The sequence below is a fragment of the Arachis duranensis genome, chromosome 4, assembly GCF_000817695.3.
Source record: "Arachis duranensis cultivar V14167 chromosome 4, aradu.V14167.gnm2.J7QH, whole genome shotgun sequence".
NCBI classification, from domain to species: domain Eukaryota; kingdom Viridiplantae; phylum Streptophyta; class Magnoliopsida; order Fabales; family Fabaceae; genus Arachis; species Arachis duranensis.
In genome coordinates this window covers 114819540-114833392 of record NC_029775.3, presented here as the reverse complement: position 1 = coordinate 114833392, position 13853 = coordinate 114819540, and the positions used below count along the sequence as shown (strand labels likewise).

At 28.1% G+C, this 13853-nt stretch overlaps 2 protein-coding genes and 1 long non-coding RNA gene across 4 annotated transcripts in view; 1 reads left to right on the top strand and 2 right to left on the bottom strand.

Moving 5' to 3' along the window:
• Positions 1-70: 70 nt before the first annotated feature.
• Positions 71-1718, bottom strand: LOC127746522 (uncharacterized). Its single transcript, XR_008008202.1, has 5 exons — positions 1604-1718; positions 1330-1422; positions 1127-1227; positions 732-884; positions 71-201 (listed from the first exon to the last, which is right to left on the bottom strand). It is a non-coding gene; the product is annotated as an uncharacterized LOC127746522 (long non-coding RNA).
• A 4977-nt stretch (positions 1719-6695) lies between these two features.
• On the bottom strand, positions 6696-12119 carry LOC107486146 (uncharacterized). Its single transcript, XM_016106695.3, has 12 exons — positions 11881-12119; positions 10681-10765; positions 10324-10375; positions 10218-10238; positions 10083-10136; positions 9638-9688; positions 9472-9534; positions 8925-8990; positions 8730-8768; positions 8304-8426; positions 8093-8185; positions 6696-7192 (listed from the first exon to the last, which is right to left on the bottom strand). Exons 1-12 carry the CDS (start codon positions 11975-11977, stop codon positions 6929-6931), a joined length of 1008 nt encoding a protein of 335 aa, XP_015962181.1. The 5' UTR covers positions 11978-12119; the 3' UTR covers positions 6696-6928.
• Positions 12120-13055: 936 nt separating this feature from the next.
• LOC107486147 (uncharacterized) overlaps positions 13056-13853 on the top strand; it is a 4065-nt gene continuing 3267 nt past the window's right edge. The window contains exons 1-2 of one of the 2 annotated variants that reach the window (XM_016106699.3): positions 13056-13221; positions 13511-13608. The gene's annotated coding sequence lies outside the window, so the exon portion shown is untranslated. Of the gene's footprint in view, positions 13222-13505; positions 13609-13853 lie in introns of both variants that reach the window. The other variant, XM_016106697.3, reaches the window with a different exon arrangement.

Sequence of the window (13853 nt, the reverse complement as noted above, 5' to 3'; positions counted from 1 at the left end):
AAAAATGATTGAAAATAAAAATGTTTTTTTTTTTTTTTTTTCAAATTGAAAGTGTTAAAGAGTGTTCAAGGCAGGAGCTTCATGGCAAAGGCTTTACATAATGGCAACCAGGGTGAAAAATAGCAAATGATCATTCCAGACTTTGCCTCTTTTATTGTTGGTGATGATGACTCCTTATGTTATCTTTCTTCAGCAGTTTTTCTGAAATCACAACACAACACAACACAATAGTTGAAAAAGAGATATCTGAGAGGAGTTCAACTAAGAAATCAATTTTTTTTAGCCAACATAAGTCAATTTTTTAAATTCTAAATCCTCTAAAAAATAAAAAATGAGTATTACAAAAATAATTTTATAATAAAAAAATTAAAATAATTTTATAATAAAAAAATTGACTATTTTAACTACTTAAAGTTGATTTTCATTTTTTTTAATCTCAAAACTAAACAGTATGATCATCATGCTATTGTTGTGACTATTTATTCTAAATATGACAGTTATTATTAACTTGTATTATGTAATTTTGGTACGTTATAGTTATAGGCTATTTGCAATCAAACAGATAAAGTGATGTGATGAAAACAAAATATAGAAGTTAAAACTTAAAACCACATTGTGTTCAAATTTATTAAAAAGAAAATGCTTTCTAAAACTAAACATGATTCATTTTATTTTCCCATATGCACTATGAGCTCTTAATCAAATGGTTGAAAGAGTAGTTAGTGACTAACCTTGGGAAATTACACTTTAACATTTGAAATATACTTGAGCATCATATCAACAATTTCTGAAGAGACCTTTGAAGCTGATCTTTTTATATTTCTTATCTTGGCATCTGTCTCTTCCTCAAGCTTTCTTACATTGGATCCAGAGCTCCCAGTTGTCTAAATACAAGTAAAGAAATTCTCTTATGTAATCACAAATGCAACACTTTTTACTTTTATTTTTTAAATTAAAAATATTTTCAAATATTAAAAAATATTTTAATTTCCAAAATTGTATTACGAATGACTGATTTTTTTCTACAATAATTGTAAAATGAAATATATTGTAATCTTGGTATTGTGGTAATATCTTCAAAATATCATAATGGTAATTAAGACCACAATAGTCATATTTTGAGTACCTCTGAGATTGACTTTTGGTATTCTTCTTCCATTTGAGCTCTATATTGTGCTGCCTCCCTCTCAGCCTCTTCTTTTGCCTGCTTCAATCTTTTATTCCTCACTAAGTTAAAAAAAAAACATTCATTCATTTCATATTGTTAAAAATTATAATAAGATATAAAAAATGCCCTTTTATTTTTTATTATTCATTTTTTTATCTTACAGTTTCTTGCATTGGAAACAATATGTTGTGCTTCTTGTTCAGCAGTTAGCAGCATCTGAATGCCGCCTTGTCCTTTATAGGGTTCCATGATAACTGCATCTCAACAAAATCAATATTTCAATTAAAAGAATCTATGAAACTTGGTTATGTTGTGAGCTTTCTACATTGAATTTTCTTTAGCATTTAACATTTATCAAAATAAGAACATAGTTTAGCATAAAAAGAAAAACTGTGAACATAATTGAAGAATCAAAGTAATCAATTATTTTCTTACCTAAGTGATGGAAAAGATATGTTCCAGAATCACCTAAATGGAGAAATATTTTTCCTGATTCAAGTGTAGTGGGAGGAAGAACTTTGATGTCATGTGATAGAGATTAATGTATTTTTTCATAACTCTCCGAAAGTAATGCGGGGAATAGTTTTGTTATATACCAAGTCAACATAAGAAGTTTCTAATTTTGGATTGTAACATATAATTTACTTTATAACAAAAATCAAATATTAAACTAATATTTAAATGAAACCTTTATATAACAAAGTATAAAAAGTAAAAACATACATCTTTTAATTTGCTTACCAAAAATCCAACCATACCAATATTTTTGCTTAAAACTAGGGGTGCGTTTGGTTTACCTTTTAAAATAAACATACTAAAAATAAAAAAAATAAAATAAAAACGCAAGCCAATTGCATTTTAAGATTTTCAGAATTTTCTTTTATTTTTTTTGAAGGTTTGATTATATTTAATGCATTGACAAAGTAACTACAAACTCCAAATTTTATCTTTTGCACATTTTTATTCTTAGTAGTTAGTATTTAATTATTTATATTAAATGATACTTTAGTTTCCCATTCTATGATATATTGAAGGTTTCAAAGTATAAAAGTTTACAAATTAAAGCACAAATAATGTATAGTTATGAAGTTGTTACAAGTCTTGGGTTTTAAAATTAGGGAATGCTGGCCTAAAATCTATTTCACTTGAATTTATATTAGAAAAATATGTTTAGTTAGATTTAAAGTTAGCATTATTTCTCTTTATAATTTATAAACGATAATAAGGTATTATAGTTTTATGTTATATATAATAATTTTGTATTCTTATAAAAAAAAAATATAACGTGTTAGTAATCTTAATGCATGCTTCTGAAAGATTTTTGTACTTTTAGTTAAATGTCATTCTATTGTTTTTTATTTCATTATAATTTCAGACTCGCGTGTATTGTTTTTCTATTAACTATAGGTAAATAAACTATTTAAATTGGATTAATGACAAATGGCTATGTTAAGCTGGAAAAAGAAATACAAAGGCCCTGAAAACACAATGCAAGTTTTTTTTCCGTCCTTTTATGACCATACACACATATATAAAATCCTTGATTTGTCACTTATATATAAAGCAAATAAATTAATCAAGCACATATATTAGTGTTCATAAATACATATTTTAGTATGATACTTGATAGTATTTTCGTGTCATTATATTGTTTCTCATTTGAATATAAGTTTTTATATATAAGTTGCCAAAATAATTTATCAATCTTGATATTAGACGAAAAAAAAATTGAAATAAAACTCATGAATTCTTCTATATTTATTAAATGCGGGCAGGACTTAATCGAATTAATCTTTTAATCAAAATTTATACGTCATCTATTCTTAATATATAAAAATAAATAGATAAATTTATTCACATTACTTTTAAGACATATTTTTCTTCCTACTAATATAATATTAATAACATCGCTTATTTGGCAAAATTTTAGAATTAACCGCTTAATTTTTGCCAAATTAACTATTATTTTTAAATTAACAAAAAAATAAAATATACCAAAATTAAAGTAAAATTAATAGTATCTAACCAAATTTGTAACCTATAAAGACATTGAATTCATATTCCTATATTTATTGTATGTTACTTTTGTTATAAACAAGACAATAAATTTATAACCCTAATAATTAATTTATTAATTTATATAAATAACTCATTAAATATAATAAACATTCATATTACAAATGTCATAATAATATTATTAATCATAATATTTTTTACGTTACAAATATTTAAATTTTATACTACTTAAACTACTTATATAAGAAGTCTCTTATCATTATTCCTTCAAATAATATCAAATTTAGCACAAAAAATTTATTTTCGAACTACACAACATCTCAAACTTACTCAATGAAGCATCATTCTTTGGACAATATCACCAAACAAACAAATAATCAAAGTTCGCATGGTTCGTCTATGAGAAACATTAACACCCACAAATGAAGAGAAACCTCTTTGCTTAAAAGTGATTATATTAGATGAAAAGGTACCAAACAAACATATACTAAATTTGTAACCTACAAAGACATTGAATCCACATTCCTATATTTGTTATATCTTACAACTATTATAAACAAAACAATAAATTTATAATCCCAATAATTAATTTATTAATTTTTATAAATAACTCATTAAATGTAATAAACATCCATATTCCAAATGTCATAATAATATTATTAATCATAATAATTTTTACGTTACAAATATTCAAATTTCATATTATTTAAACTACTTGTATAAGTCTTTTATCATTATTCCTTCAAATAACATCAAATTTAGCACAAGAAATTTATTTAATTTCCGAATTACACAACATCTCAAACTTATTCAATGGAGCACCATTCTTTAGACAATATCACCAAATAAATAGACAATTGGTCTATCAAAGTTTGCGTGGTTTGTCTATGAAAAATATTAATACCCACAAATGAAGAGAAACCTCTTTGTTTAAAAGTGATTATATTAGATGAAAAGTTACAAAACAAACATATTTATTATATTTTTAAATTGAATTTATGAAAAAATACTTTAATCATTTTTACTTTTTATACTTTTTATATTATTTTATAATACTTTATATATAATTATATTTTAATATCGTTAAAATTATATTTCTTCCAATATGCTATTCATTGTTCATTTTCTAATAACTTAAAAACATAAATATAATCGTTTTTCTAACTAATTATTAGTTATGATTTACTACCACTGCAGGGAACACTTCTTCATGTAATTGTGAAGAAAAATATGATGAACAAATTCAAACATTTGTTACAAAAAAAGTCTATACTATAAAAAATTTGAAAATAAAATATGTAAATAATTTGTATAAACTAATTTAAGGTACAATGAAACCCTAAATCCTAAACCCTAAAGTGGTCAAAGAAAAATATTAATATGTAATTTTATTTTATACTTTTTCAATTATTCTTATTAAAAATAACTTATTCAAAAAAAAAATCTACATATTTTTATTCTTTTTATTGTAGATGTCATTAAAAAACTGCATGCATTAGGAAAAGAAGAACAAGTAGATGTTAAAGAAAAACCCACCAAAATACGAAAAATGAAATTAATACTTAAAGAGTAAAAAAGTATACAAGCAATTCATTTTCCATTTACATATATAGTTATTAATAAAATACTAATAATTAGAGGAACTTCGTCTTAAAAGTTATGTTATGCAGAAATATCTCAAGTGAGATAAATAAAGAAATTACAACTCAAATAAAGGGCCAAAAAATTGTTGTACTCACATCAACATTGGTTAGTGAATACAAAGGTACAATCTTTTTCAAAAAATTTTGAATCTATTATTTTTCTTAGTACAAAAAATTATATTTTATATAATATATTAAATGAGACAAATACATCACAATCTTATTTTATATAACCTATTATACTATAATATTTTAGGTGATTTTTCGGTTAGCACAACTTCGAGTATAAACATCAATCCACAAACTGAAGAATTCGCACAGCTGACTTATGAGTATTTCATAACTAATAAATCTCTCAAAAATTAATTCATTTATTTAATTATTCAATTTAACAAATATAAAAAAAATCCTAAACAGGATTGATCAACATGAAAAAGTAATAGAGATACCAAGTCAAGACAATGCCAACATAAATCTTCAGAGCAAAATGATTAAAAAATCGAATAACTATCCAAGATATAATGGCCATACAATGAAAATCTGATGATCAGGTATGACAAAAAAAACCTTGCAACATGCATCATATATTCATACTTACTCAAATACCATATACCTAATCATAACATAAATTGAATATTGGAATAGAAAAATATCTTTACAAGTTTAGCAACTATAAACAAAATTAATGACAAATTTGGATGGAACTATGTTAAATGTGAAAAATGTTAGAAGAAAACATATAAAAAACGAGACAACTACATTTGAGGCACATGTAATCAAACACCACAAAGGTAACTCTATATACTTTTCATATTCCCATCTATCAAATTATTAGTTACTAACCCAATACTTATTTTAGGTTCAAAATTCAATTAAAGATTTCAGATCAAAGTGTTACAACAACTTTTGTATTATTTGATGGCGAAACCAAAAAATTGTTGGACACAACTGTTTCAAAACTAATGGCATTCCAAAAACGTAATGACATTGAAACACCACCCCAATTAAAAAATTTGTGCAACCTCACTTATATTTGAAGTCAAATTAAATTATCTTAATCTCAAAGAAAGTTCTCAACAATACACTGTTATCAAGATATTTATTCCAACCAAAAATACTAAACCTCAACACCCATTACAACAAATAAAACAGGTAATACTAAAAAAAATCACTTATTCAAGATATCATTTTTATTTTTAAATTAAATTATTCATTGATTATAGAAACCAATTTCGCCAACACTAATATCATCAAACGAAAATCACATACCCATAAAAAGATTAAGGAGAAAGAAAACCATACAAATTCAAGACACATATTTGGAAGAAGAACATACATGCAAAGATGGAACAAACGACACAATAAAAAATGTATACAACTCAACAATTTATAAAGAATATGCCTTCACAAAGACCTACGCCAGAAAGAAGAAAACAACAACTCTAACAACAACCAATAAAAAAAAACAAAGACGAGCAACATATAAGAAGACTAAATCTATCAACTAAAACAAATATAAAAACCAAACAACCAAATAAAAGTATCACTTTATATAACTCTAACATCTAAATCTTTTGTACAACAAATAATTTTAAATAACACACATTTCAAATTTAACTTTAGTTTACACATATTTAATTTAATTATACAATATATAACAATTTTAATATTAATTATATACTATATTAATTTACCACCTCACATGTCGCACGGATCATTCTAGTTTAAATACTGAACATTGGCTTAGTGGGAAAGTTGGTTGCCATAAAATATATTAAGAAAAAGAAGGGGGAGGGGAGATATAACAGTTTGAACTCTGAATACTAAAATAATGATAAAACTGAAATAAATGATAAACAAATAAGAGATAACAGTGTACAATACTTCATTATACAACAAAGAAATATTCACTCGAGATCAAATTTGCATTCAAGGCCAGAAAAATAAAGTTCTGGAATAATAATCAATACCGACAATACAATAAGAAAAACTACAAAACATCATGTAATAAGGATAGAAATATAGAATTGTTTTCCACTGCACTCCACTGATTAATAGCTATTTCATTTTTTTTTTTACTTAACCCTTTTTGTTTTCTCTGTTAATTCAAGAATTTCAAGTCTTGATTCAGCCCAACCATCTTCAATAGAGAACTCCGGATGGAAGAAATCCAAACATGAAATAAAGATTCTTCAATTTTTGGCCTTGAAACTGTTGATTTTTGGTCTTCTAAATATGGCACTATGTAAGTTTTCATGTCATTGCTTGAGATTCCAAGATGATCCCCTGACACACTAATGAATTTAACTTTCCCAGCTTCATCTAGAGTTCTTAAGCCAATCCAGTCTTCAATATAGAGCTTAGTCTGTATAAAGAAAATCACGTCTGAATATCAAAACTGATATCACCAATATATGTGAAATGATAAAATTGGGTTGGTAGCATGCATCAAAAAGGAAGTGAAGTGGTGAAAAGTATACCATGGTAAATAGATAACAATTTTATGCAATCAAATAACCATTTCATCAGAAACCCTTTTTGACAGGAAAAGAAATTTTATCAGGATAGAGAAGACAAAACAGGATGAGACACCCTTCACAGATACCGACAACAAAAAAATGATGCAAAGACCAAGCAGATTAACCAATATAATATAACATGCCATCCTTTGAACGTTGGCAATTCCCTTAAACAAAACCATTTCATTAGAAACTACTCATGTAAAATATAAACAACATTGCTGCATCTTTTTTTCTCAAATGCCTCTGATAATTCTAATGGGAAAAAAGCTTTATTGAATGCATTAAAAACTTAAAATTTCTAGTTTTTCAATAAAGTTTCTACCTTAGTAGCAAAACCTTATACTATACATAGAATTCAACTGAACTTGCAGGCAGATTTAAATGTTTCCTTATATTACATACTACTAAGGTTCATCCTTTTAGCTTTAGGTGGGGTCAGTCACCAAATTGTTCCCAAGTTCTAAACCCTAAACCTTTCTTAAGATACACATGCAAAATGCCTATATCCAAGAAGCTGTTTCTTCAACAATTTAATTACTTTGTTTTACATGTTAAAACACACGAAGTACTTTATATTTCCCCATCAATGTGATCTCCATACTAATGCTGCATATGCACTAGAACATTCACAGTGGTGGAAGCAGAGATTTACACGTAAAGCCATCGAAGGAAGTAAAGCATCTACAAATTTGGCTATGGAACACTTGCAATAACAATCTACAGATATGGAATGCTTAAATTACCTGCTGTGGTGCCAAAACAGGATGAAATGCCCCATCTGGAAAGTAACCAAACCAGGCTGTTTCTTTTGGTATTAAAATCGTATCCTGCTCAAACTGGTTTCCATTCAGATAAGACAGTAAAACTGATCAGTCAAATTGACACAGTTGCAAATTGGATAACCCCTATGTTAATGATAGCTCAGAGGAAGAATACATAGTTTGGATAACACACCATGATGAGTACTAAATTTTGTAAGCTAGCAAATCGTTGCTTGTATGTGGAATTCCTTTCAGTACTTATTTCATTATTAAGCTTTGGAAGAAAATTGCAGCCTTCAATATAGTCAGAAATATCCTGATAAAAGAAACAAGAACAGAATATGTTTTCAATCATTCTATTTGTAAGTCATTGACCATAGAAGTGTACCAAATTAAACATGATGTGTCAGAAAGGAAACATATTAGATGATACTATGGTAAAATGAATGCAATCAACACAATTCAGGATAAGACTGCATAATATATAATGTGATGCAGTGCAAAGAATTGTATCCGAAGATCTGCAGCATATAAATGGTTGTAATACTTTAAGATTGAAAAAGCAGGAAAATAACATGGAAAAAGAAGCATTTAAGAAAAAGGAGATGTTAATACTCACTGTTGGTATTTTAACATAGCCACTTGGAGCAAGATGTTGCTACATCAACTCATCAGATAAACAAACAAGAGAAGTAAGCTATTTGTTTTCAGGAACCAATTTCAGAAGGGAACTATTTTGAAGCAGAAGTGGTAGTTAGATAACCAAACTTTTCATCTCCAAAAAGTAACAAGAATGAAAGGTAATCTTCAAAACCTGCACAAATTTGCTGTAGACCTCAAGTTTGATGATACTATCCACAAGAGTGCATACAAACTCAGACTGGCAAAAAAAAAAAGGGAAACACACACACACCCACTATAATGTTAGCCCAACACTGTCATTTACAAGATTAAGATAATTGAGCTTAATTGTTTGAAAGCCTTTTTCTCAATAGAACTCAACTTCCAATTCTCAGACTAGAACTATTCACAGCATTAGGCTAAACTTCCTCCGCAAGTTGGCAGAGCTGCATGCATAATCCTTGAGTGTGCATATCTAGACTTGCAATTTCTTGATTTGTTACAATATTGATGCCGTAAAAAAAATAATTTTGCAACTGTTTTTATGTGTCTAATCAGTAAATTTGTTTATTACACTTTTTAATGAAAAAGCACATTACATTAGTGTCTTGATTTCTATATAGAAAGTAAATAATTTATGCAAAGTAGTGGAACAGGTTCTCTACAAAGTGTATGCACCCTTGAAAAAAGATAAATAAAGGAATAGCAAAGAATTTCTAAGCACAAGAACAAGCACATACTCCACACAATGGAACAGAAGCAGTGCCAGCATGTGGACCTCCAAGGGATACAAAGTTCTTTACCTGTATCACATGAAAAAAAAAAAAAGTGTATAGTACATTGACATGTTGATACAAATCGCCCATTGAAATGAATATCAAAATGTCTTCTTAAGTTAGTTCTTACAGGAGGTCCTCCCTCACAAAATTCAATAAGCCCTCTACCGATCAAGTTTCCCTGAGAACCAAAAGAACCAATATGTATTCAATATAGGAAAACCAAGGAAAAACACAAAGGAAGAAATATCAGGTTCGGTAGTATTTATGTAACAACTCCATGTCACACTAAGATTATTAGGTCAACATCAGGCAGTAGATTTAATTATGGGGACTAAGGTTAAACGAAAAAAAATATCTGGAACTAGAACCCTCTGTGTGTGAATATTTATATTCTTGCAAGATTTAAATATTACGCAAATACAATAAAAATATGGCATCTTCCAAGACATGGGTCTTTTCAAAGTTTTCACGACAAAACGACAAAGTTACAACATTGATATAAAAGTAAATATCAAAACAAAAAACCATTGCATAGTCAATGGTAAGATGGTTTCATAGCACTAGTTATTCACCTGAGAAAGTCCAACAATGTTGTAACCCTGTCTAAGCTCTTTCATCTTCTTTACCTATAGAAAAAAAAAATGTTTATTTGAAAACCAATCATGATAAAATTACTGAGACAGATAATTACCAAACAACTTCACCACCTTATCACAGGCAATAGATGTCTGCAAGAAAAGAGACAAAATATAAGGTCATTAAATTGCCAGATTAGAAATGTTTGTAAAATGGAAGAATTCTATCAAGAGTCACCTGTTTTAATAGGGGCATGGTCCAAGAATCCCATGATCCATTTCCAATTTCTCTACAGATAGATGAAGTATATATAGCTAATTAAGAATCCATTACATCTCTAGTTTAATGTTTGTGTTTGAGCATGCAAAATATCCATTTCTTAGGTGGAAAAAAAAGTTTATAACATATGCAGAAACCTCTATCTCAATTATTTTTAGGCATACTGAAAAAGATTTTTCACAATGGCAGACCTGTGGCACATAGGGACCATGATTACTTGGCCCTTAGAGAAGTACTTATGAGTTACGACCAAACAGAAAATATAATGCTTAAATATGACCATAATAAAGATCAAGAAATTTAGCATTAACATACAAGCAGTATCCTTGTGCTCCAGACCATTCACTTAGTTCTTTAACAAAGGTTCCGATTCCATGATTCTTGCATCTATCTCCAATGCCTGACATACAGTTCAAACACAAAATCAATGTCTTACAGTTACAGAATTGATGTAACAACACCAATTTAAACAATTATCCAATAGGTCCAAGAACTACACTGAATAACAGCCTTGTGCAACCAAGCACCTACATGCCATGACTGCAGGACAGTTGGTCCATGACAACTTACTTACCCAATGAAACAGTAGAGTTAAAAGATAGAAATCAGTCAACTCGCCAAGGAAACTGACCTAGTACTAAATCAACTATGTAACATCACAGTTATTGGTTGATTTGTTCCTGCTATCCTTGGAAGCGTTATGATATGCATTGACTATGAAATTGAGTTAGGTATCAAGAGCCACCTAATATTGGGATTAGCTCTTGGAACTAGTCTAAATTGCTCATGAAATATAATCAATTATGGCAAAATGGCCACTTGTAAGGGAAATATGATGGTCTTATCACTATAATCACTAATCACAGTATGATCAAAATTACAGCCACAATTTCACTTTTTTATGATCCTGCCAGAAGATAGGTAACACTGCAGCACTGACACCACATGATATCAGGTCCTATTGGGAATTTCCAATTCAGCAACTCAATTCAACACAGTAACCCCACCATTTTTGGATTGACAGACATGTTCGTTTAGTTACAGTGTTTCTTACCATTACTGTAATTAGAAAACCTCTCTTTCAATGCATAGTTTCTTATCTTCAATCAGAGGCTTTTCCTAGTAGCATGCCATCTACATAGTGATAACACTTTTTACCTTTTCTTCCCAAATTCCTAATCTTCTAATAAGAACCCTACCTTAGTCAATTCTCATCAACTCATCATGGATTTCAACAAAAGCAACCATCATAAAGCAAGATTTCTATTTTTTGTTTTAAAAAGAAGCTAAGTTGACCAAAATCCATTGAAAACTAAGTAAACACAGAGAAAGAATAAAAAACAGTCAAACATAAAAGAAGCAATTGAGAAGCCTAACAAAATGCTCAGCAAAAGAAAGGAAGTCAACAGAAAAACTAATCGAAATTAGTGTAAAGCTGAGTACAAAGATGAAGAGATAAAATAATTGAGATGGAGAAGATTAAAAAGTGAAGTTGATGAAAGAAAAAGAATTTACCATGCAAGACGATGAATGGAAGGGAATGAGCTACAGTGAGATTGAATGCGATAAAGAAGAAGAAGAGCACAAGAAGTACGCTTGGGTTGCCCATCATAATTAATTATAAAAATCAAACGACAAGAAGAACAAGAAGAGCAAGGAAGTAGAATGATTATTAAATATAAAGAGAAGAAGAAATGAGAGAAATCAGAAATATGGGATTGGATTTGACGTTGATTATAAGCAGTAAGCAGCTCAGCTCGAAATATGTTCCTCTAACTCTTCCGCATTGGTGGGACCTCCCTCTCTCTCCCCCCGCTATTAACGACATTTTTAACTTCTATTATATTGCTTATTTATTATTAGAGTAATTTTTAATATTTTTGTTATTATTTGATTATTATAAATATTAAATTATTTTAATAAATAAATTTTATTAATATATATAAATTTTAAAAAATATAAGTATAAATTATATTAATTTATGTATATAAAATTTTAGTAAATATAATTATAAATTATATATTTTTTGTATAAAAAATTTTTATTATTATTTTGACTAAATTTTTTTAAAATTTTAATTTTTGGAATTTCTTGAGTGAATAATAATAAAAAAAATTAAGTATTAGTAATTTACTAATTTTAATTTATATTAACCAGTTTACTACCATATTTGTAGTTTATATTTTTAAATATTATTGATTATATATTAATAAAAAATAATATATTATTTTGATTATATAATGTTATTGATAATAAACAAATAAATTGTAGTTCAAATGATATTTTTTTATATAGAAATTTTAAGTTTGAATTTCTTTTTATATAACTTGATAAAAAGAGTGAAGAGTATAATAAAATTCTTTAAAGGATTGTGTATTATACATGGTCGAATTTTATTATCAAACGAAAAAATAAAATCAATAACCTGATTTAAATTATAAAATTACTTAATATAAAAAAAATTATTTAAAATTCATCTGATTTAGACGAGTTAAATTACTGGTGCTACTTTATTTTTAACAATTTGGGCCACAAATATAGTGGGGCGTCTGGCTTCATGTGAAAAAGGGGTTCGGTAAGGTTGGAGAATGTAACATAGCCCACAGTCAAAAATAAAATAAAAAATAAAAAAATAAAAAATACAATAAATAAATAAATAAAATGTACATAAAATTGGGGAGCAAGTAAGTGGCAGTATCACAATTGAAGCCATATTCAATGGCAAGAAGGATCAGTCATCGCTCATCAGAGAAAAACGCTTACGTCACTCTCTTCTGTTGACGGTGACAGAGTGAAGAAGAAGAACCTCCATGCCCTGCGATGTGTGATGTAGCATATGATCATCAAGCTCCAAAGGTTCTGTTTTTTTCTTTCCCACAAAAACTCGCACGATTCTTCCTCAATTTCGTGTTTTGATGGTTATGAATTTATATTCTTGAAATTTAAAAAGGAAAAATCAACCACTGCATCATCGTCACCGTTGCACAATGCGTTCTATGAATAGAATCAAAAGTATAATTTAACAATTTTAGTAATTTTTTAATCAAATGTTATATCGGTGCTGTTCTGTTCTTCTTAATATTATAATTCAGACTCAGACAGTACGTTTTTACAATTTCTTTTTAATTTTTTGTTTATAGCTCAGAATCAAAGCGGAAGCTTAAGGACTGAGAAATTAGTGGCACGTTGAGCAAGAATCCCGCTGCAACGAGGAAAAATTATTGGAAAACTCACAGATATTTAGTAAGTGCTTCTTCTTATCCTTCTTCTTCTTCTTCTCTGTCTGTCTCTTTAATTAATGCATTGTGTTGAAAATTTTTTTGGGTCCCCTTCATGGATTATTTTTTGTTATGTATATTCATTTGAAATTTTTTAAGAGTATGTATATGGCTGTGTGCGCTTGCTTGCTTGCTCTGTTTATGGGGCGTGGTCTTTTTTTTTTTTTCTTTTCAGAAGTTGGGGAGGGGGTTCATAAGGGTGGCTTTTGT

What these genes read in the sequence shown, in the direction of transcription:
- LOC107486146 (XM_016106695.3), bottom strand. Translation starts at nt 11,977, where the DNA reads ATGATGGGCAACCCAAGCGTACTTCTTGTGCTCTTCTTCTTCTTTATC. An exon ending in CCATGCCCCTATTAAAACAG is followed by an intron (nt 10,239 to 10,323) that starts GTGACTCTTGAT and finishes CTTTTCTTGCAG; the next exon opens with ACATCTATTGCCTGTGATAA. An exon ending in CTTCTGTTCCATTGTGTGGA is followed by an intron (nt 8,991 to 9,471) that starts GTATGTGCTTGT and finishes TTTTTTTGCCAG; the next exon opens with TCTGAGTTTGTATGCACTCT.